The sequence below is a fragment of the Mustela putorius genome, unplaced genomic scaffold (assembly GCF_011764305.1).
Source record: "Mustela putorius furo isolate JIRA1106 unplaced genomic scaffold, ASM1176430v1.1 tig00000127_pilon_pilon_pilon, whole genome shotgun sequence".
Taxonomy (NCBI): domain Eukaryota; kingdom Metazoa; phylum Chordata; class Mammalia; order Carnivora; family Mustelidae; genus Mustela; species Mustela putorius.
In genome coordinates this window covers 11,779,092-11,802,626 of record NW_025421288.1, presented here as the reverse complement: position 1 = coordinate 11,802,626, position 23,535 = coordinate 11,779,092, and the positions used below count along the sequence as shown (strand labels likewise).

Here is a 23,535-nt window from a genome sequence, read left to right as displayed (position 1 = left end):
GAGAAGGCTGGTAATGGAGTGGGAGGGGCAGAGAGCCAGGGGGCCCTGCGGTCCAGTCTCAGGTTTATTTAGCCTTTCCGGTTGTCACTTTGGGCATCTGCAGGCATAGACGGCCGGGGCAGGAGAGAGGAAGCGGAGGTCTGAGCGGCGGTGGGTTGTGGGCGGCACAAGGACGCAGCCCCGCCCCCAGGACGCAGCCCCGCCCCCTGTACACGTGGGCAGGTGGACCGGCCCCCTCAACCCGTGTTGAGCCTCACTGTGGACCAAAGAGGCAGCTGGGGCACCCCCAGCTGTCACTGTCCCCACTGCAAAGAGGCGGAGCCAGTGTGGTCAGGTCAGTGACCTCCATACCTGTCCTCTTGGATACAGCACTGCCTATCCCTGAAGTCGCCCCGACAAAGGAGGTCTGGGACCCTGGAGGCCGGCCCATGGGCCTAGGGCTGGGAGGAGGAAGAGGCAGGAAGAGATGCGGGTGGTGCGGTGCGGGCTATGCCCAAGGAGGCTGACGCCTCAGGACAGCTTAGGCTGACTCTCACTGAGCAGGAGCTGTGCTGGCTCATGTCCCCTCCTCCTCATTTCCAAAGCTGTTCAGAAGGTCCCCTGTCTCCCTCCCCTGACCTGCGCCTCTGACCCAGCCCAGGACCCTCCGTGGCTCCTCACTGCCAGCCGGACCAGGACCTTTGACTTTACCCTGAAGCCATAAAACCTCCCCAGCTCCGCCTCATCTGGCCTCTCCAGCCTCAGGTGTCACAAAGGACACCAAGGAGTTCCCATGCCCAGAGGCCCCTCTCCCTCCTCCATTCGCATGGTCCTCCCTACACTGCCAGGCTAGTGCTCCTGCTTCCACCTCCTCCAGGAAGCCCTTCCCTACCCTTCCACTCCTATCTCACCGGTGTCCTCTGTCTGTCCAGTGTTGGTGGGAGACGTGGGTGGAGGTGCACAGAAGCCTGCACAGTCGGGCTCTGTGGGAGGCAGGCCTCCTCAGAGCTACTGGTAATTCCCACCTAGATCATCCTTTGATCCTTGGTATGATCTTCTAGAGCAGGGGAGAGACTAGAGCAGCCTGGGAGAGTCGAGGAAGGGGGCAGTGTGGCCTGGGGGTTAAGAGCATGAACTTCGGAAGGAGACAGCCAGAGCTTGAATCCCAGCTTTGAGACTTTCTGGGGCTGTGTGATCTTGGACTAGTTACCTAACTTCTTTAAGCTTCCATTTCCGGTTCTTCAAAATGGGATGATAACTGAACGTCCCCCGGGGCCGCGAGGGTTACAGGGTGGCCCGCTGGCACCTGCATTCATTGAACGTGTGCGACCCTTCTTCCCTCTAAGCCTTTCTTTGGGCTCCCTTGTCCTCATCCTCCCCCAAATTTGCTCTAGCAAGGTTGACTAATTGGCCTCAATTTTTGCCCACTCCTGCCCCTTTGTGTCTTGTTCCCTGTTCCAGAAATGCTTTTTGGGCCTTGTCCTACCTTTTTCAACCCTACGGTTTCTTCTTTCCCTGAAGACGGCTCAGTGACACCACCAGGAAGTCCTCCGTGATATTCCCTACTGCCATCCTCCCTGCCAGGCCTGGCTTAGGGCCCCTTATTAGAGCCTCCCAAGCAGTCCGATGGCATTGCTCCTTGTGCTAGTGTCCCAGCCAGACAGAGACCTCCTTCCCTTCTGGGTACTCAGCAGCAGGGCAGTCCGCTCAGAGTAACCCACACAGAGACCCAAGTCCCCATTCCTGGAGTCAAGACAAAGGTGATTTGGGGCCGAGCAAGGCTCCCCAGAAGCCCCCTCCTTCCTGCCCCAGCTTTATTTTGGTTCTGGAATCATTCCAGTCAGCAGACTCGGTCCCCACCGTGCCCGTCCCGGGTCCACAGTCCACATTTCATGCAGTTAGAGGGAGGGAAAGAGGGGGAAGAGAAGGTGGGTGTAAAGGCTTGCCTGTGCTGCCGAGCCCCTGGGGCAGAAATGGTCTGGGTCTCCGCTGTGCCCCTGGCCTCTGTGGCGGGCCATGCAGACCTTCCGGTGCTGGCCACAGGGCTGGGCCACAGTTCTGCCTCCAGTCCCATGACTGGGCTCTCCCAGAGGCACTGGGGGTAACAGGTTGGGCCTAGGTCTCCGTAGCTCATCAGGGCCTGTGGCAGCCCCAGAGCCCCTGCACTGACCTGTGGGTGGCCCCGGGGAGCGGATGCTGCTGCAGGCCACCCCCCACCCCAGCTGCCTGCTTCTCACTCAAGGGGCTGCCCCAGCCCGTGACAACTGGAGAGTGTGCGCTCTCCTCCTCCAGCTGGGGTGGGTGGTAGCCCAAGCCCTGGTGGGGGGCCAAACAGTCCAGCCCCTTGTTTTCTGGTCAGGATCCTTCCAGGGGGCCAATCACACAACAGGGCTCCTCAGGCCATCAGGCTGGACACTCCGGAAGCCACGACGTGCTTGGAGTCTGCCCCTGCTCAGGGCTCTCCTCTCTCCCCTCCAGTTTTCTCCAGATGGAGGAAGGCGCCCTGCTCTCCTAACTAACCCCTTGCCTAAGAATCTCAGGGTTCGCTTCTGGAACTTGACCTAGGACCCCCAGTGCCCCCTCCTTCCCCGTCTGGCATTCAAACCCTTCCTTCTCGCCACCCCCCCAATCTGGATGCCCCTTGACTTCCCCTCCGTGCCCCTGCCCAGGCCACCCCTTTCCGGCCATCCCTGGAGTCTGTCTTCTGGCCCCACTACCCACCGGCTACCCACAGGCTGAGGCATCTCTCTTCCCAATAGGGTCTGGCCTGGAGGTATAGAGCCAATGCCTAATCCAGTGGGGACCAAATGCAGGGACCTGGCTCTGGGCCATGCCAGGGTTATGGATGGAGGGAGCAGATTTCATGGAGCGTGATTCCAGAGTCAGCCTGGTCTCCTGGTCACTTCTCCTGCCCAGAGAAAGGTCGTTGTGTCCACTCCAGTAGGCTGAGGACAGTTAGTGACAGGGAAGTTCCTGTCCCTGCCTTGCTGGGGCTGGCTGCCTGCATGGGACACACTCTGTTCTTCTCCTGTCCCTCAGGGCATGGCTCCCATCCTGTCCTCGCAGCCCCCAGAGCTCTGCCACGGTGGCATTCAGCACCGAGCAGATCCCCAGGACTGGGGAGTCTTGTCTTCCGGACATCCTAAGGACCGAGTCCTCTTCATGTCATGTCTGTTGGTGTCTAGCACGGCATCTGGCCCCCGAGACTAACGTGTTTCCCCGTACAGGACCCCGCTTAGCACTGGTCTCCCAGCAGGGTGGGATGTGGAGAGCCCTGAGAGGCCAAGCCGCAATGCCCCAGGCCGAGGGACAGGCTGGATGGGGATCTCAAAGTGGAAGCAGGATGAGCCAGTGCCAGGCTGCCTTCCGTGGGTCGTGGCCCAGCCCCAGCAGGCCCTCTGTGGGAGAAAACCCTGGGTCCCTAGACACCTGGCCAGGCCCGCTTCTCCACTGCAGTCTGGACAGAAGGACCAAGATGGCTCATGGGAGCTCCGGCAGGGGACCCCAACATCCATGGCTCCTGCTGGACTAGGGAGGGGCATCAGAGCTGAGCATGGGCCAGGCTCGGTGCCCACCCCGGCCCGTCGTGCCAGCTGCTAGTTTCGCCGAACGGGGTGCCACATGGACACGGGCCTGCGCAGAGTGGCCAGCATCTGGTTCCAGTGCGTGGTGCCCATGCCGCTGGCGGACGGCCCGATGATGACATGGCCCACGTTGTCCCCTCGGCCGTCGCTGCTGCTCTCAGCCACTGTCACACGGAGAGACAGGTCCTGGGGAGGAAGTGACATGGGGCTGGGGACAGGGTGCCAGGCCCCAGCAGGGGGTCAGGTGTGGCTCCCTGAATCCTTAGCCCCGATCTGCGTAGCCCCCAGGCTTCTGTTGCTGTCTCCCTACATGGCGGCAGTGCTGGACTACCACGTTCAAATGCTGGCCTCCCCACGCGCCTTGCTTTGTGACCTTGGGCAGTGACGTGGGCTCTTCCTACCTTAGTTCCCCATCTGTGAAATGGTAATCCTATTAGTTCCTACCTGAAAAAAGGTTAAAATGTGTCAAGTGCTTAGAACAGCCTGCACACGGAGCATTTTAGATGTCTCATTATTCTTAATATAATCACATGTTGGACTCAGAGCTGAGGAAGGAAAAGAATGTGCTTGAGATCAAAGTGGTTGAGCTTGAAACTAACACCCAGCCTGACCTCCTTCCTCCTCCTCCTCCTCGCGCTCCCCTCTCCCACCTTCCCTCCTGGTCCCGAGAGGTCTCCCCCACCCGGTGGAGGCTGTGGAATAGGGACACTGCGGCCACCGGGAGTGGGGGAAGGGGGGGCAGGTGGACAGCCTGTCCTATGAGGGTGGCAGGAAGGCAACACCAGCGTCAACCAGCGATGCTGGGATGTTTGCCTGCCTTGGGGACTCTGGGAGTGAGGCCGATTTCTGGGCTTTCAGATTCCGGGGGGCTGTCAGAGTAGGCGGCTTCCCACAGCCCCATGGATAAGGGGCAGGTTTCGGCTCAAGGCACAAAAGGCCATTCTCACTGTCAGGGATGCCTAGGGACAGAAGGACATAGTGAGGGGAGGTGGTAAGCTCCCCATCCTCTGCCAGCAGGGCCACTGGTGAGGCACAGGCCATATCCTCTGTAGCCCCCAGGTTTGGTCTGTGGTATCTGTAGGGGGGGCGTGGTCTCCCTGGATCACGTGACCTTCTGAATGCCACCGAAGTGTGGGCGGGGCTGCGCAGGGCCTCTGGGGGTAGCCTCCAGAGAGTTAGGGCCAGCACTGTGGGCCCTTGGCTTAGCCCTGGCTCATCTCCAAGGCCTTTGTTGCTCCTATTGGAAACTGTCTTAATTTAGCTCCCCCCTCCTGCAAAAGCCTCCCCTGACCACCGAAGTCTGGCATGCTCTTGGTGGGTTAAGACTGTCTGGGGACTTTCTGCCTGTCCCTTGTGAGCACCAAGGAAGCAGCGCCTGTGTCCCCAGCACACACCATAGGGCCGGTAGCCGGCGGGTGCTCCATAAATGCCTCGCCACTAGAAAGGTGAGGGCTTGAGGCAAACCACTGGCATCTGCAGGAGCCCTGAGATGCAAGGTTGGTGTGGCCGGAATGGCCCCAGAGTCCCGGGGTGACCAGGCCTGGGCTCCCACGCCCAAGCCGGTCCCCGCCTCACCTGGAGCACGATGGCTGGCACTGAGAAGATCATGGCTTCGTTGAACACCGGATTGGGGTCATCCCTCTTCACAGCCGTCTTCTTTTTGCTCATCTTCCTCCCATCCTGAAGCAGGTACACCTTGACAAAGGGGTCTGTGGGCGAGCGAGAGGCGGGAGTCGGGGCCACACTCCCTTGGCATAGGCCTGCCAGGCCTGCCCAGTCCTAGGGGCCCACTGGCTCCACACAGCCAAACCTTCACAGCTGCAACCATCCCCTGCCATTCCTGCCATTGGGCCTTTAGTTCTTTCCCATTTTACAGATGAGAAAACTGAGGCTCGTGCATGAATCAGGAGAAGAGCCGGGCTTGGGGCTCTGGCGGCCTGCCTCCGGGCCCCCGCACACGCTCCCCGCCCATGGCGCTCGGCACACTCTGCAGACCCACCACTTCTCATTCTATAATGAGCACAGACGTCAGCCCTGAGTCACCCTGCACCCGTTCTGTGGAGCCTGACTTTGAAATAACAAGTCACTCACTGCTTGTCACCCTCCACCCACTGGGTGTCCTTGCTGTACCCGCCTGGACCCTGGATTCCCCCTCCCCGCCAGCTCCCAGCAGGTCGGGCTCCGGAGCCCCGGCCCTCTGTTTCCAGTTCTGTTCCTGCAGACGGTGGGGGGCAGCAGGTCCTGCCCGGCACCCAAACCATCCTGGGGGCCCTGGGTCCTGTCTGGGATCTGGGACGCAGCCCAGCTCCTCATGAAGTCTAGTTCTGGAAAGCAGGCATCCACCTTGGTTTCTTCCCCCTGCCCCAGCCTCCTGCTCAGACTCCTGTCTGCCCCTCACGGGGGTTCCCAGCCACCCTCGCTGCGCTCAGCCTTCCGCAGTCAGACTGCTTTCCCCGCTGTGCACGGCTCCTGAGCTCAGCCAACACCAGGGGGTGGAGGGGCCAGGCGCTGTACCCCCACACCTGCTGATGCTCCCGGGGGCCCCCTGCTTAGCAGCTGGGCCACCGCTCCCACCAGCCCACACGAAGGAGCCGGGCCGCTGGCCAGGCCTTACCTGCTGTGGTCTTGTCATTGGTCCAGATGAGATTTTTGGCTTTCACCACCACGACCGTGAGGCGCTCAGCTGTTGGGAGGTAGCTCAGGGACAGCAAGATCTCACCCACAGCGTCAGCAGCCTGGAGGACACGTGAGTGACTTGAGGGGCCCAGGGCAAGGCAGAAGCTTCCTTCTCCATTGAGAACTTGCTGCTCCTGCCCTTCCACCAGGCACTGGGCCAGTGGGATTGAGAAAGGGACCCCAGTCCCCCGTCCCATGAAGGGTGCACGATCCCCCCTCCTACAGGGGGTGGGCCCTTCCTTGGAAGGAGGGCCAGAGGGCACCTGTCAAATGTGGCCACCCAACGCAGGCAGGGTCCCTCCTTCCAGCCCATGGAAAACATTCTGTGGAGTAGCACACAGAGGTCCCAGCGGACCAGGACGGGTAGACCATTTGCTTGAGTAGCAGTGATGGTCCCCGAGCCATCCTACGCTTATAAAGGTAAACCAGCAGCTCGGCCTCTGTCTGCAATGACCCCCTTTAGTGCCGGAGCACCTCCCCAGCAGAAACCCTCTAGGAGGAGAGCGTCTGAAGGTTTGGTGGTTGGCGCAGGGAACAGTGGTGAGAGCATCTTCATTTCATGCAGTAAACAGAGTTTTCCCGAATGCGGCACGGGCCTCTTTTTCTCATCCCCTAAAGAACGGCGGGGTGGGGGCTGTTGTGGACGGCGGGGTCTCCCCGCGGCAAGAGGCATGTGTGACCCTCTCTCCACGGGCGGACTGACCTTGTTCTGGTCCTGGAGGTAGAGCCAGCCGCTGAAGGGCTGCAGGGGGAGGTCGAGCACCGAGAGCTTCAGCTCGACCACGCCCGTGCTGACCTTCCGCTCGTCCTCATCGATGCCAAACACAGAAAACCGCAGGCTCTTCTCCTCCAGGGCGGCAGGGTCCAGGGGAATGGAGAACTTCTCATCAAAGAAGATGGAATAGGCATTCCTCTGGATCTGCAGAGAGAAAGGGACACGGAGGGAGCTCTGACTCTGGGGAAGGGGTGGCAGTCAGGGACCTGTGAAGCCATGGTGGGGAGAGAGCACCGGACAGAGAGTCCAGAAGCCTGGGCAAGCGCCCTGGCTCTGCTGCGCACCACCCCCCTGCCCGGCCTCAATGCCAATTCTTCCTTTGGGGGTTTAGCCCTGAGGACTTTTTTTTAAGGTGGGCTCCATGCCCACCGTGGGGCTTGAACTCATGACCCTGAGATTAAGAGTTGTGTGCTCTACCAACTGAGCTAGTCAGGCACCCCAGCCTTGGGGATTTAAAGGCCCCCATCTTCCTCTCTCTGGTGGCCAATCTGGTAGCCTGGCATTCGAAGCTTCCATAATTGGACACACTCAGTGCCCATGGCTCCATAAAACCCTTGTGATATTTGCTGAAATGGTCTCCTCTTTCTTATACCAGTTCAGGTCCGGCTCTGGGCCGGGGTGTGCAGTAAGTACAGAACATCGTGGAGCCTAGAACCACTGATGTCCCAGCCCTTCAGAGCCTGGCCCCGGATGGCCTGAACGTTGTGGGATGGGTGCATGGATGGAGTGACGAGGCGAGGCTGGGCAGACTCTGCTTCCAAGACCAGTCCTGCCTGGTGGGTGACTTTGGCCTCCTCCCAGGAAGCTGTGGGCAGGCCCCCTGGGAAGGTGCCCTAGCGGGCACAGCTCTCCTGTCCTCTGGGGGCTGCCTTAGTCACTGCCTGGCAATATTCAGGGAGGAGCTCTCATCCCTGGAAACTTGCCTGAAGCTGGGGGGTTGCCCAGCCTGGGGGCAGCCACCTACTTGCTGGGACTGGCTGGGCCGTAATGCTGAGAAGCCTGCCTTCTCAGGAATAAATCCGCCAACAGCTCCAGGTGCACTGAAGCATACTCTTTGGTCCCTGCCTGGGTTGTGGGAAGGTTCCTCTGCCACTGCTCCCTGGGAGCCACCTTCCCCAGCCAGTTCCCTGCTTGAGGATCTTCACGGACTCCTTCCCCTGTGGGATAAAGTCCACCCCCTGATCTTGACCTTGGCCTCCAGGCTCTTCATGATCTCCCTCCTCCTGCCAAATGAGCCACTCTGCTGTCCCCTGCCTGCAGGGGCTCAGGTTCCCTGACCAATGTGCATTCTCTGTGTGTTGTGCTTTATGAGCACATGCAGGGAAGAAAATGGGAACTCCAGGGCCAAGTCCTGGATCTCCGGCTCACTTGCTGGCGTTGGGCAAAGCACTCTCTTGAACCTCTTCATCTGTAAGATGCCCTCGGTCCATCCCACTGGGGCTAATGAGAGAGTCACAGATGTAGGGACTTGGTGAACCAGATTCTCAGCACACACCAGGCTGTGGTGGTTCCCGTCCACCAATGTCCCCCCTCAAGGAAAGTGTCCGGAACCACCCAGGATCTTCTAGGCAGTCCAGGCCATTGGCAGCCTGAATCCAGGCTCAGCAGGGACACTCCATGGTCCTGAGATACAATCTATTGTATCCCCTCCTCAAGGATTACGGTCCCCATTTGAGAGATGGGGAAACCGTGTCACAGAGAGCTTACGTGACTTATCCAAGGTCATGCTGCTAGGAAGTGGAAAACTGCTATTGGAACCAGACACCACCCTCTGGACGGCCTCTCTTAGGTCCCACACGTACGGGCTGTGGTCAGGGCCCAGGAGTTGGGGGGGCAGCGTGCGGATGGGAACGGGATGACAGTGTCTACCACAGAGGGACAGTCAACTTCAGCGTGGTAAGAGTGACTGGACACGGGCCTTGGTCCTGCAGGCCCGCAGGTTCCTCCTACTCCAGTTAGAGGCCACGGGGCGTCTACCTTGACCACCTCAGAGGACTCCCAGCCATGGCGTCTGGAGCCCTTTTACCCCTAATCCAGTCTGGAGGGGAGTGTGTCTCATGAAGGCTTTGCTCCCTCCTGGCAAAACAGAGGGACCCTTGAAAGGTAGCCTGGTGTGGGAGGGTGCTGAGTGTCTCCCCCAACTCTCCCCACCCTGTTCTTGACCTCCATGGGCTGATCGACAGGCTCCCTTAGCCTCTGGCTCCTGGTGGAGTCAGACAGGGGAGTCACTCAAGGGAAATCAGAGGTCAGAGGTGGGGTGCTTATTCCCTAGGTCCTTCTCTGCAGTACTGCTGTGGTCTGACCACGTGTGTCCCTTGACCAAAGGCCACAGAACCTATCAATGTGGCCCCCTCCACATGCCTTTCTTCCTTTGGGGCCAGTAGCCTCCCTTTCCCCTTATCCCTTCAGAAAAGGGAGCCACTCCATCTTTGAGGTCGCCCTATACCCCACCCACACCATTGTTTTGTGTGTGTGTGTGTGTGTGTGTTTAAGATTTATTTATTTATTTTAGGGAACAGGAGCAGAGAGGAACACAGAGGAGCAGAGGAAGAGAGAGAGACAGAATCCTAAGCAGACTCCCCGCTGAGCATGGAGCCTGACACGGGGCTCGATTCCACGACCCTGAGATCATGACCTGAGCCTAAATCAAAAGTCGGAAGCTCAACCGACTCAGCCACCCAGGCGCCCCTCCCCCACATGATCGTTAACAGTCCTATTATTGAGCTCCCTGCAAATAAGCCAACTTGAACATGTCATCCCTCTTCTGCCAGGACCCTAAGCTGACCCAGGGGACAGGAGCGGAAACGGACAATTAACACACACTGGGCTGCTGGGGTAGGACTGCCGAGAACCGCGCCTGGTCCTCAGGTCCTTCAGCTCTGGGATTAGCATCTAAAGCTGCCCTGTGGCACCCTCCTCACATCCAGCCTGGCCCTGCAGACCCGCCTGCATGGGGAGGACCCCCGAGAGCCCAGAGCGCACCCCACTTACCCGGGAGATGCCCACGATCTGCTCATCGGGCAGCAGGCTGACACGCATAAAGCAGGACTCGAAGCCGGCTTCTTCCCGCTCCAGGAGGTCCTTGCCCTGCAGCACGGCCACGTGGAGGGTGTGCGAGGCCGCATCGTAGTCCATCCTCACCTCCACCTGGCCCAGCGTGAAGTCCTGCCCGAAGGTGTTGCTCACGGAGGAGATGGAGTTCAGCGAGTCAGCCGACTGCGACTTGTGGAGGGTCCCATAGGGGGCCAGGTCCAGCTCCCGGCCCATCAGCTCCAGAGGTCCCAGCTCGCTGATGGTCTCAAAGGTGTCCTCAATGCTGAGGCTGCCTTTGCGGCTGGGCGATCCCCGCATGCTGGCCCGTGGGGCATTCCACGCAGGCACTCTCTGGGGGTGAGAAAAAGGGACACGGGAGCCTCACGAATGCAAAGGTATGGTCTGTGAGCCTGGTCTATTCGAGGCACCTCTAGTTCCCCTTTTGCAGGAACGATGCATGCCTTAGTCAGGTGTTTTTAAAGATTTACTTACTTCTTTGAGGGTGAAGAGAAAGAGAGAGAGAGAAGAGCACAAGCAGGGGGAGGAGCAGAGGGAGAGAACATCCACGCAGACCCCCACTGAACATGGGGCCTCGTGCGGGGCTCGATCTCACAACCCATGCGATCAGGACCTGGACCGAAACCAAGAGTCCGACCCGCAACCAACGGAGCCCCCCAGGCGCCCAAGGAAGGTCCTCGCTTAATGCTCTTTTGTGTCACTCCGTTTTCTTTCCCTAACCACGAGGAAGAAAGGTTTTTCTCAAAATTTTTAATGATGCAGACTGAGTTCTGTACATAAAGATGTTCACTGCAGTAATGTTTATGAAAAACGAAAGTAGTTCGCAATCTAAGTTTCCAGCGCAAGGGCAAGGGGTAAGAATACTAGGGCAGAGCCGTTCAACAGATGATCGAGCAGCCTCAAAGGACGTTTACCAAAATGTCTACAAAAGGGGAAGTCTTCCAAGTTGGGTAACGTTCGCCCTAATATTCAAAATTTTCTTTTCTCTAAACTGACCTTGGGATTTGAGAACACAAAAGCCTTTGTGCCATCAGCATCTCCCAAGCGGCTGCACAGTCTTCATTACCATAATTTTTAAAGGGCCCGCAACCTGTCATTGAGTGGAGAGCTGTGATTTACTTTACTGTCCCCCACTGTGGACATTTACATTGTTGCTTATTTTTCACGAAGAGAGAGAATGCAGCATCAAACAGCTTTCTTAAAATCCTAGCTCAGAGGACACGGTCCTTTTGCAAGCGGTTGACCTATGTTGCCAAAATGCTTTTTGGAAAAGTTATGCCAAGGTACAGTCCCCCCCAGCAGAATGGGAGATAGTCCCCTCACACCCCAAATGAATGAGTGTGTGGGGCCCCTATCCAGTAACAGATTCTGGCTGTGTTCACTGGAACTTGACATGATGTTAGAAAAATTCTCTGCCAAGTGTCTAATGATGAAACATTCAGCAATATACACTGAGAGCCCTAAAAAATGTTTGTGCTCCCTGACACAGAAATTCCACATCAGGGCATCCACTCAAAGTACATAATCCCAATGAAGACAAAGTTTTATATATACAATATTCACTGTATTATTTATAATGGCACTTAGGAAATCATGGCACATACATAAAAAGGAACCTGAACTGGCCATTAAAAGGATGTTTACGGGGCCTCTGGGTGGCTTAGTTGGTTAAGCGTCTGACTCTTGGTTTCGGTTGCAAGATGTATGTTTCGGTCATGATCTCAGGGTTGTGCGGAGTCTGCTTAAGACTCTCTCTCTCCACCTGCCCCTTCCCCCTGCTCTCTCTCTCTCTAAAATAAATTAATAAATCTTTTTAAAAAATGATGGTTTAGGGGCGCCTGGGTGGCTCAGTGGGTTAAGCCGCTGCCTTCGGCTCGGGTCGTGATCTCAGGGTCCTGGGATCGAGTCCCGCATCGGGCTCTCTGCTCAGCAGGGAGCCTGCTTCCCTCTCTCTCTCTGCCTGCCTCTCCAACTACTTGTGATTTCTCTCTGTCAAATAAATAAATAAATAAATAATGATGGTTTATGACGGGGGCTCAACGATATAGGAAAATGTTTTAGCTGTGAGATAAAAAGAGCAGGGTATAAAATTTTATGTAGAGATGACACCCATTATATAAAAACTGTGCATGAAAAAAAGACTAGAGGGTATATTACAAGTACTGGAATGAGGGGCATCTGGGTGGCTCAGTGGGTTAAAGCCTCTGCCTTTGGCTTAGGTCATGATCTCAGGGTCCTGGGATCAAGCCCCACATCGGGCTCTCTGCTAAGCAGGGAACCTACTTCCTCCCCTCTCTCTCTGCCTACTTGTGATTTCTGTCTGTCAAATAAATAAATAAAATATTTTTTAAAAGTACTGGAAAAGTAAAAATGTTAGTGGTTAAAATACAACTCATAGTTATTTGCCCCTGGATGGTGGCATGTGGGGAGAGGTTTTCTTATTTGTATTTTCCTGTAGTTTTCACAGGATGGTTTTTATTTTATTTTATTATTTTAAAAAGATTTATTTATTTATTCGACGGAGAGAGAGAGTGTGCACAGCAGGGGGTCAGCAGGCAGAGAGAGAGGAAGAAGCAGGCTCCCCACTGCACAGGGAACCTGATATGGGGCTCGATCCAGGGATCATGACCTGAGCAGAACGCAGATGCCCAACCAACTGAGCCACGCAGGTGCCCCATACAGGATGGTTTTTTAAATTGAAAGCATTCATTCCCTCACTAAATGTCCTCTGGTTTCGCACCACTGGGCTGTGGTGGAGACACGGAGTGGGACAAGGGTCCCTGGTCACCGGAGGAAGTTAGCCAGGAGAGAACAAGGGACTGGGGGGGGGGCACCGTCTTGAGAGAGCGGAAACCTCACCTTCTGCTTGGCCTCCGCGTAGGTCTCCCCGTACTTCTGCTGAAGGTACCTGTAGTCGTAGTTTGGGAACGGGGAGGGGCTGGGGAAGCTCCCCGATGTCCAGAGCTTCCACAGGCTCACAGCTGCAATTCCCAGCAGTGCCAGGGCCCCAGCAGTGTAGACACCCACCTCCCAGCCAGGGGGGCTCTTGATGACTGCAAGACAAGGGCAGCCTCTCATTAGTAGGCTCTGGGCTCCCCGGTGCTTACAGACTCCCACCCAAGGAGCAGGGGGTTCAGCACTGACCTCCTTATTCACTGCACAAATATTTACTGAGCAGCTACTACGCGCCAGGCTCCATGCAGGGTGCTAGGGGATCCAGGATTGAATAAGACATATGTACGCTGGGATTTCTACTTCCATCTCCTTTTCTACAAAAGCACCCATTTCTACCGGAACAGGATGGCGGTGGGGACTAGCTTGGCTAGATCAGATGAAGAGCTGTGAACGATGGTGAAACATTCCCTAGGCTTTGAACAAATAGGGTTATTTCCCCCCCTTTTGAGTTCTCTGACCTTAGAGCCTTCAAAAGGCCTCTTGCTGCCAGGTAATCAAAGCCACCTTTTGAGGTCTGAGGGAAGAGGGAGAGGGTTCGGGGAAAAGAAGAAATGACCCCGTTTTTGCCTCACCGTCATGTAGAACAACCCAATGTCTATCAATTGATAGACGGATAAATAAAATCTCCATCCACACAACAGAATATAATGTGGCAACACAAAGGTCTTGGTTGCAACATACATCTTGCAACATACATGACCCATGAAAACATCATGCTAAGCGAAAGAAACCAGACACCAAAAAACATATGTTATAGGATTCTATTTACATGAAATGTCTAGAATAGGTAAATGCCTACAGACAGAAAGTTGGTTAGTGATTGTCTAGGGGGACAAGGGGGCAATGCAGAATACAGGGTTGCTTTGGAGAATGATAAGCAGATTCTCAAAGTTGAAAGTGTTGATGGGTATAAAATATGTTAAATCCACTGTATTGTACGCCTTAAGCGGGTAAATTGTATTTGAATTTTATCTCAATAAAGCTGTTATTTAAAAAAAAAAAAAAAAAAAAAGGCTCAGCCAGGAGTGAGATGTAGATTTCCGGCTGTGCAGGGCTTGGGGACAAATCCAGACGCTTAATGCTCTCTCTCCGCTGATAAGTAAAGAACTTTTCCTATCTGAGCCTCACTGGCCCCAGACATCGTAACAAACCGCCCCTCACCTGTGTTGGGTGAGCTCTCACCTATCAGAAGTGACCTTCTGCCGGCAAACATCATTCTCTGCACCATCGTCAGGGCTGCTTCTATGCTCAGTTCAAATGGGGAAACTGAGGTGCACAAAGGATAAAGAAATTGCCCAAGGTCACAGAGCCAAGAGGGGGTGGTCCTGGGATTTCAACTCTGCCAGCCAGACTTGAGAGCAAGCAGGAGTCATCACTGCACCACCCAGCCTCCACACAGCAGCAGGGCGGAAAGAGTTGGGGTGGGCATTTCACGGGTGGAGATTTATCACTGCAACATCTGTTGAGCACCTACTGAGTGCGAACACTCTGAAGGGAGTCAGCCCCAGTCCCTGTCCTTAGTAGCTCACAGTCTAGGGATGAGATAAGTAGGCAAATAAATAGACAAAAACGGAGTGATGAGCACAATCCAGGAGGGCTTCCGGGAGGAGAGACATCCAGGCTGAGATAAGAGGGAGGAGCAAGGGGCGCCCGGGTGGCTCAGTGGGTTAAAGCCTCTGCCTTCGGCTCAGGTCATGATCCCAGCGTCCTGGGATACAGCCCCACATCGGGCTCTCTGCTCAGCGGGGAGCCTGTTTCCTCCTCTCTCTCTCTGCCTGCCTCTCTGCCTACTTGTGATCTCTGTCAAATAAATAAATAAATAAATCTTTAAAAAAAAAAAAAAAGAGGGAGGAGCAAGAAACGTGCCAGGCCAAGGTGCCAGGGACTGGGAGTTTAGGACGAGAAGAGGAGAGGGCGTCCAAAGCCCGGAGCATTCAGAGTGCCCAGTGGGGGAGAGAGAGTGGGGCATTTGGGGCTGGGGATTTCCTTGCTACCCCTTCCCTGAAGCCAGGCTGTCCTGTGCTGCCACACGGCAGCAGCAGTCCCTCCGGCAGTGGGAGGCCTCAGCCTACCCCTGCTCTCCTGACACCCGCCAACTCTAGCCAGAACCCATAACACCAACGCACTCTGGAGAAGAGCAGGGCCGGCCTGTAGCCCCGGCATTTAACCAGCATGCACATCCTATGAGCTCCGACCTCCACCTGCTAGAGGAGGAGCGCTGAGGCTGGGAGAGGCTGAGCGCCTGCCGAGCCACCAGCCCAAGGCCCTGGGGTAGGGAACACAGAGCTTCACCAGAATGAGCTGGAGCCTTCCCACCCAGAGAATGGAGATGACCACCCCGCCGGCGCCCCTCCCCCCAAGCAGACAGACGGTCCCGCCCTGGGGAATTTATCTTGTGGAAAAAAAATCCCAGGAAGTTTTATATCTGGTGTGAATCATCAAGGCTGTATTTATAACCGCAGAAATCTGGAAACAGCCTGCCGGGGTCACTGGGGCCGGGTGGTGCTAACTAGGAAGGGAAATACCACTGGCCTTTGAGAATGGAAGTCATTAGGATGTCACTGTGGCAAAGCAGGAGGATGTGTCACGCACTGTCAGAAGAAAATAAGATGAATTCATGACATGGTCCAGCCACACAGTTTTGACGTGAACATCACACAGGCTATGGACAAGGGCTGGCCGGGGCCAGGGTCAGAGGAGAGAGGCAGGAGGTCAGGACGGAGGAGCTGTGAGCAAACCCAGAGTTCTGACCTCTGTTGGCAGAATATCATTTGTGGGCTGACCAAAACCACAACAGAGATCTACAGAGGGCCCCAGGCGAGCCCTGCAGAGCCAGGAAAGTTCTGGGAGTCTGGTGAATAAGGGATGGCCTAGGAATGGGCCTGGTAAACTGGAGAGGGAGGGCACACATAAGAAGCTCTGGCCCGGGATGCTCCAGGGATGGCTCCCAGCAGGGTCAGTGGTCGTGGGGGCGGGCAAGCAGGTGGGCACTGAAGTCTGAGGTCCCTGTGGATGATGGGCAAGGCCACGTGGCACAGCACAGCCAGGCTCCCCTGAGAGGGAGGATCCCAGGGGGCTGAGGGCCTGAAGCCAGAGTCCTGGTTGGCAGAAAAGGGGGGCAGGAGAGGAGAAGCCCCAGGACGGTGACGCGAAATGATGCCTATTAATGCGAATTTGTTTATTCATTTTATTGCCCGCCAGCCTCGGGGGCATGGGGGGAATGCCCTAGGGAAGCGAGCGCTCTGCTGGGACCAGAGACGAGGAGGAGGCAGCAGCAGGAGTGGCAGGTAATAAAAGCTTCCTGGACACTTGTCCAGCACTTGTTTGTAGATTAGCCACTGAGACCCCAGGAGATGGCGGGCGGAGGAGGTGTTGGCGGCCTGCCAGTCTGGAGCTAGATCTGCCTCTGGGACATCCACACTAGTCTCGAGGGCTTAGCCAGGCGGAGGCAGGGAGGGACTCTGGGCAAAGGGAAGGGCACATGCAAAGGCCTGCGTTGGCACTAAGCTCGGTCACTGAATCTTCCCAGAGGTCCTTGAGGGAGGCCTCACTGCCCCCATTTTGCAGATGAGTAAGTAGAGGCCCCGAGAGGTTTTTGTCACTTGTCCAAGGCCATGCCAGGTCCTAGCTCAGTGTCCCCAAGGCTGTGTGACCTTGGGCAAGTCCCTCTCCTTACTGCTAAAGTAGGGCCATTACTGGCATCCCACTGACACCCCCACCCTGGGCCTTGTGGGAGGGTCCGGTGAGGTGACATCTTCTGCTGGGACTCACCGCTCAGGTGGTATTCAGCCACGTCCATGGCCATGGTGATGCCTGCTGCAGCAGCCGGGCCTGCAAGGGGAGAGACAGTCAGCAGAGGGGACTTTGGAGGGCCACCAACCCCAACCCTATGCCTTGACCTCCCTGATGCCTGTGGGCCTCACATTCACCTATGAGGAGAGCTCAGCCAAAGGTAGGCTTTTAAATGGCATTTTCTTTTTTTTTTAACTTTAATTTTTAAAACTTTATTTTCAAAAAAGATGTTATTTAGGGGCCCCTGGGTGGCTCAGTGGGTTAAAGCCTCTGCCTTCAGCTCAGGTCATGATCCCAGGGTCCTGGGATTGAGCTCCACATCAGGCTCTCTGATCAGCGGGGAGCCTGCTTCTTCCTCTCTCTCTGCCTGCCTCTCTGCCTGCTTGTGATCTCTGCCAAATAAATAAATAAAATCTTAAAAAAAAAAAAGATGTTATTTATTTATTTTTGCAAGAGAGAGCATGCATGAGCTAGAGGTGGGGAGTGGGGAGAAGGAGCAGAGGGAGAAGCAAGCGCCCTGCTCAATGCCAGGAGCAGGGATAGAACGGCCTGGGAATGAGCCAAAGGTAAACGCTTAATCCAATCACCTATTAAATGGCATTTTTTTTAAAAAAAATGGTGTTTAGGGTGCCTGGGTGGCTTAGTGGGTTAAAGCCTCTGCCTTCCGCTCAGGTCACAATCTCAGGGTTCTGAGATCAAGCCCCGCATTGGGCTCCCTGCTCAGCGGGGAGCCTGCTTCCCCCTCTCTCTCTGCCTGCATCTCTGCCTACTTGTGACTTCTCCTTCTGTCAAATAAATAAACAAAATCTTTTTTAAAAAATGGCATTTAAAGCTCTTTCTAACCACTCTAAGACCACCTTAATTTCCGGATTGCAAGATAAAAATGCAAGATGCCCAGTGACATTTGAATTTGATTCATTTTTAGTATAAGTATGTACCAAATATTGTATGGGACATACTTATACTAAAAAAAAAAAATTATTCATTGTTTATCTGAAACTCAGAATTTCCTGGGTATCCTGCATTTATATTCACTAAATCTGGCACCGCTACCTCATTTCCATCCTACCAACCCCATCCAACCAACATCCTACCCGCAACTGTTCTTTGATTCTTTGCTACTTATAGCGTGGGCTTTTAGGGTGTTTGCTAAGGCTTACTTCAAAAGCTTTTGTTTCCACTGGAAAGGCAAGGCTGCATTTCTGCAATATTCTATTATCAGTCCTTTCACTGCTCAGGATGGTTTCCTCCCCACCCCACCCTCCAATTCCAAGTTTTATGAATGCTGAAGGTCTGACTCAGTTGTTCTAGAAAGGTCTGGGAGTCATACAAGCCATTACCTGAACCCCAGTGACTGCTCATAAATTTTATTACTGCGTTGCTGAGAAGTACTTCTGTCTCACAAACATGAGCTAAGGGAATGGACAAGGGAGGCTGGGATAACCCTATGGGCCTCAGCTCCAAGAGTCACGGGAAGACAGGACAGCCCCGCCCCCGCAGAGGTGGGGGCAAACAGGTCAGGGTGTTGCTCGTCTCCCCCCAACCCCACCAAAGGCCACTGTTGTTTCTGTTCCCGCAGGAATGTCAACCTAGCACTGCTGGATCTTCTGGCTTTTCATGACTTTATTTTATTTTATAAAATATTTTATTTTTAAGTAATCTCTACGCCCAATGTGGGGCTCAAACTTACAACCCTGAGATCTAGAGCTGTAGACTGTACTGGCTGAGACAGCCAGGGGCCCCAATCTCTGCACATTTGATTTTATTCTATCTATTGATCTATCTATCTTCTGGCTTTTTCAAGAAAAGCCAGGTAGGGGCGCCTGAGTGGCTCAGTGGGTTAAGCCTCTGCCTTTGGCTCAGGTCAGGATCCCAGGATCCTGGGATCGAGCCCCACATCGAGCCCCACATCGAACCCCACATCGGGCTCTCTGCTCAGCAGGGAGCCTGCTTTCCCCTCTCTCTGCCTGCCTCTCTGCCTACTGTCTGTTAAATAAATAAATGAAATCTTTAAAAAAAAAAGAAGAAGAAGAAAAGCCAAATACCTGGATTTTTTTAATGTGCAGTTTCTTGATTTTTTAAATGTTGTAACCAATTCACAAAAAAATGTGAACACTGTTCAGCCACAGGGTAAAAAGCTCCCAGACTGTGGCTTGGCTACCCTTTTTGCAACCCCTGGATAGATTCTGTGGGTTCCCTTGGGGATTGGAGTCCAATCAGAAGGTAAGCATTTTCTTGAATCCTGGGGTTCTCCCCAGTCTGTGGCTCTACAGCCCAGAAGTCTGGTTCGGACGGGGTTATCCAGCACACGGGGGAGTGCCAGAAGCCCCAGGGCAGGAGGCCTGGAGAAACAGGGCAGAAGAGAGCCCTGGGGCAAAGCTCTGTCAAGTGCGGGACAGCTCCTTGCTCCCAGCTCTGCTGACGTGATCCAGTGAGATGTGGGTCTTTCACTGTGGTAGAAGGGAGGCTTCTCCGGGAAGGCTTCACCTATGCTGACCCGAAAAGGGAGCTCACTCCTGGGACCCTGGGCTGTAGACCTGATGACAGTTAGCCTCGCTGAGCACTCCGTAGGCGCGAGAGCATGATTCTAAGCATTTTACTTATACATGACCTCATTTAATCCTCTAACCACCCCAGGAGGTAGATACTATTATCATCTCCAGTTTGCTGAGGAAGAGTCCTGAGGCCCAAGGGGAAAATCATTTGCCCCAGACCACACGGCTAAGAAACTGGTCCACCCAGGCCCTCTGGCTCCATATGCCTAACCTCTGTGCCTTACTGCAGACGGGCACATGGTTTCAAAACTTTCCTGAGAACGTGCAGGCCAAACCGGTCCCTGTGGACAAGTCCAAGGTGGCCCTAGTTCCTGGCAGAATGGGGTCTGGACACACCAACACACATATGTTAAGGGGTACACACCTATCCCAGCCTTGCTGGGAATCCAATAATGCCATCAGCTTTCTTTCCTGCTTACTTGGCACAAGCTGACTTCCAGAGTGAGGCTTCACGGGGATAGCCAGTGCTAGCAGCAGGCTAGCGAAGACAGGGTACACTCCCGTGGCAAGTACCACCTGGTATGGGACAGAACCCCGTATCTGCTGTGCCAGACTTAGAGCTGTGGAGAGGCCGCCAGCCCTCCGAGGCTGGTCCAGCTCCAAACCCCGACTATCACACAGCCCACTCTTCCCACACCCCTTGCCCGGGAGGTGTAGTTTCCGTGAACATGTGGATGATTCGAGGCACACCCAAGCACCAAGTTTCTGCAGTGGGCCCCAGAGAGGTGGCCGAAGTCTGACCGAATCTGCCTAGACAGAGGGAGGGAAGGAGGAGAAAACTGGGCTGGGGGAGGAGGTGGGCAGCCTGAGCACAGTTCTGAATCTCAGCTCTGCCCCCTGACTAGCTCTGAGCCTCAGTCGCCCCATCTCTAAAATGGGGCTCATGACTGCCTTATCGGGGTGCTAGGAGGGCAGACTAAGAAGTGTAGTCTGGCTTGGTAAACATTAGCTGCTGTGGTTACCAGCCTGACAATCGTCCCAAAGGCTCCCTAACTAAGCCCTCGTTTGAGCAGTAGAATCGTGTGGGCAGTAAGCTCGATTTACAGCTTCCCTTAAAAAATGAGGATATCTGGGGGCCGGTGGGCCGGTCTCCCCTGACCCCTGCAAAAATGCCAAAGCTGGAATAGAGTAGGCTCTGCCCCTTGGGACAGGGCGTTTGTTCTTCAAGCCCAGCCCCTCCCATCCTTCCATTCAGTTCCAGAACCTGCTGGCCCCTGGAGCGCATTCTTGGGCCTGGGAAGCAGGCTCTTGGATAAACGGTGTGAGGGTTAGAAAGGTTCAGGGATTTGCCCAAAGCCACACAGCCAGCAGTGGGAGAGCTGGTCCTGGGCAGCCACGCCTGCTGCCCCATCCGGTGCCTCTTCCACTAGCAGCCACAGCCCCCAAGAACTTCACAGGTGTCTTCCCCAACACCTCCCACAAGACCCCTATGGGATATCCTATCATTAACCTCATTCCACAGAGGACGAACAAGAGGCTCAGAGAAGGGCAGTAAATTTGTCCAAAGTCACCCAACCAGGACGCAGGGAGCAGAGGCTGAGCTAACGGTGCAGTGAGTGTCCTTCTGCATGGCCTTCCTCCCTAGTGCTGGCCCCGCACTCCCACATCTCACCGACTACAGCCTCTGGCAAGCAGGCTCCCACCGCCACCTGGCTGGAGGTCCTCTGGGCAGAGGGGCTGCGGCTTCGGCAGTCTGCTGACAAGGCATGTCAGGACGCCAGGGCAGCCTATGATAGAACTCCCCCGAGCTTCTGATACAGAGGAAATGGGCACACCAGGGATGAGCCAGAGCTGCCCCAAACTCACACCCGCCCTCCTCAGATCCACGTCCCCTTCCCGGCACCCTTTCCCATCCATCCATTCTACTCACTCTGGTCCCAACCCTCCCCCGCCCCCCGGCAGAATCCAAAACTGCATGGGGCTTGCTCACTGGAAACAGCTCTAGGTTCAAATCAGACTTAATCAGACCTATACAGCAGTGGCTCCCGACTGCTGCAAGCATCGGACTTCATACCTGCGAGAAATGCTCAGCATAGAGCCTGGCCTGGCCGAGGCTCGCGATACAGCCATGATGCTTGGCTGGATGAAAGGGTCCCTGTTTTAAAGATGAGGAAGCGGGGGCCCCAGGTCACTCAGCATTTGAGTAGCAACACTGGGACCGGCGCCAAGGTGTGATGGATCCCGGCCTGGGCTCTTGGCCGTGATGCCACCTCCTGACCAGGCCTTTCTGGGGGTGGAGGTGGGTGGGAAGAACTGTCACTGGCCTTACTGGAATCTGACCACAGTTGAGGCCCCCTCCTGGGCTTGTCGGAGGAATGGCTTTCCAGGAATTTTGTGCCTCTCCAGGGGAAAGGAGCCCCGCGTCTCTGCTCTCCCCCCACCCCATTTCATTGCTCACTGTGTCCCCACATCACATTTGTGGCTCACAAGATGTTGCCTGCCAGCCCCCCACCCCCACCCCTGCGGTTATCAGATATTAGGAAGGATTCTGATGTGGGCACAGGGCAGTCCTCGCCTCCCAAGCTGTAAACCTCTTTAGGATCTTTAGGTTTGAAATCTTTTTCAAGTGCTTCCCTCCCCCTGCCCCCGAAATAACCACATCCTGCTACCATCCCCCTAAAGCCTACAGAAACCGCAGGGCAGACTGGCTAGGGTAGCGGCTGCTGGCATCTACTGGATACCTACTATGTGCTGGGCACCATACCAAGGACTCGCTATGTTTTATTTCAGCAAGTCCCTCCCCGCTGCCCTCTGAGGGGGTGCTACTCTGCCCATTGTACTGGTAAGAAAACTGACCCGCCAGAAATGACTTGCCCAGCGTCACCATAGCTGACAAGACACAGAATCCAAGCTTGAACCCTAGACTGGGAACCTGCTCTCTCCCAAGCTAGAGGAAGGCTCTGGATTTCAGAGTGGGAAGACAGAGGGCTTAGGTACTTGTCTTGACCCTTCTCCAGACTGGCTGGGTTAACTTGGCTGGAACTCCTGTCTGTTTTGAGCCTCAGTTTCCCCATTTCTAGTAAGAAGCACAACAGAAACTGCCCTCCAAACCTGCCCCCTCTCCTTAGCTTGGAGAAGGAGCTGACATTCCTGGGTGAAGATTTCCCAGTCGCTCTGGGGTGGCCCCACTGACGGGGGAGGGGGGCACGCTGTCCTGCAGCCCTGGAAGAGGAATCACCAGGAGGGCTGGCTCAGGGCTCCTCCACCCACAGGCCTGGCTCCAGGTCCCCTTGCTGGGCCCCACTCCCACCCCTCAGCAGCCAATTCTACAGTCCGAGGCCCTGAGACGAGGCAAGCTTCCTCTTGCAGAGAGCAGCGGTATCAGAGGTTCCCAAGAGCCCCCGGAAAGCCCCAGACCCAGGCCGTTGACAAGGGGATCCTCTCCCGAGCTCCCCGGGCCTCCCGGCGACGCGGTGCGACCTGCCTCTCCGGATCGGAGCATTTCCTGAAGACCCAGCACCCCTGCCGCGGGAACCCCCCAAGGGTATATGGGGGCCCCCCTCGAGAGCCGGGGACTGAGCCGGAAGAGTCGGGAGAGGGTGTGAGGTGGGGCAGGGGGCAGTGGGGCCAGTCAGGACGCTGAGTGTGAAAGTGAGGGGCGCTCGCGCAGCGCGGGCGCCGGGGAGGCGTGTAAATGCCCGGGTGAGTCGCGTGTGTGCACACGCGGGACGGGCGTGCGGGCGCGATGTGATGCGCAGTGCGCGGAGTGGTCGGGCCGGGGAAGGGCGCCCGGCGCGCGTGTGCAAGCGCGGGGCGGCGCGGGTGTGCAGAGTGCGCGGAGGCCGGGGTCCGCGGCGCTGGCAGGGGGCGCCGCGTGCGTCCCCGCGCGGGACCGGATCCCGGTGGTGCACGGGGGCGGCCGGGTGCTACTCACCCCGGCTCCGCGGAGGGGCCGCCTCTCGGCTCCCGCTCGGGCTCCTGGCTCCCGGCTCCCGACTCCCAGCTCCCGGCCGGCCTCCTGCAGCGCGCACGCACCGGCTCCAGGCCCGGCCGTCGCCCGCAACGCCACCCCTGCAGTGTCGCCCGGCGTCCCCTTCGGAGGAGCGCGGCGCGGGCCGGGGGCTCAGCCCGGCCGGGGCGGCGGACGGGAGCTGCGCCGCAGTCCGGGCACGCTCCCAGGAGCCCGCCGCGCGCTCCCTCGCGCTCGCCCGCCCTCCTCCCGCTCCCT

The 23,535-nt window shown here is 56.1% G+C and overlaps 1 protein-coding gene and 1 long non-coding RNA gene across 16 annotated transcripts in view; one reads left to right on the top strand and one right to left on the bottom strand.

Annotated features, from left to right (window-relative positions):
* The window catches only part of LOC106006561, a 21,372-nt gene extending 11,785 nt beyond the window's left edge, over positions 1-9,587 (top strand). For 8 of the 15 annotated variants that reach the window (XR_006602135.1, XR_006602133.1, XR_006602126.1 and 5 more), the window contains one exon: positions 104-4,057. This is a non-coding gene — a long non-coding RNA (uncharacterized LOC106006561). Of the gene's footprint in view, positions 1-103; positions 9,504-9,526 lie in introns of those variants that run through there. The other 7 variants (XR_006602125.1, XR_006602121.1, XR_006602123.1 and 4 more) reach the window with 7 other exon arrangements.
* Positions 3,576-23,535, bottom strand: SYT12 (synaptotagmin 12). The gene is made up of 8 exons (XM_004759488.3): positions 23,242-23,535; positions 16,792-16,851; positions 12,925-13,118; positions 10,006-10,398; positions 6,943-7,158; positions 6,178-6,298; positions 5,139-5,272; positions 3,576-3,749 (listed from the first exon to the last, which is right to left on the bottom strand). The coding sequence occupies exons 2-8, from the start codon at positions 16,823-16,825 to the stop codon at positions 3,576-3,578; spliced, it is 1,266 nt and encodes a 421-aa protein (XP_004759545.1). The 5' UTR covers positions 16,826-16,851; positions 23,242-23,535.

Coding starts and splice junctions, on each gene's coding strand:
- SYT12 (XM_004759488.3), bottom strand. CDS start 16,825: ATGGCCATGGACGTGGCTGAATACCACCTGAGCG. Junction 13,119..16,791: donor GGCTGAATACCACCTGAGCG/GTGAGTCCCAGC, acceptor CTTGTCTTGCAG/TCATCAAGAGCCCCCCTGGC. Junction 6,299..6,942: donor ACCTCCAGGACCAGAACAAG/GTCAGTCCGCCC, acceptor CGTGTCCTCCAG/GCTGCTGACGCTGTGGGTGA.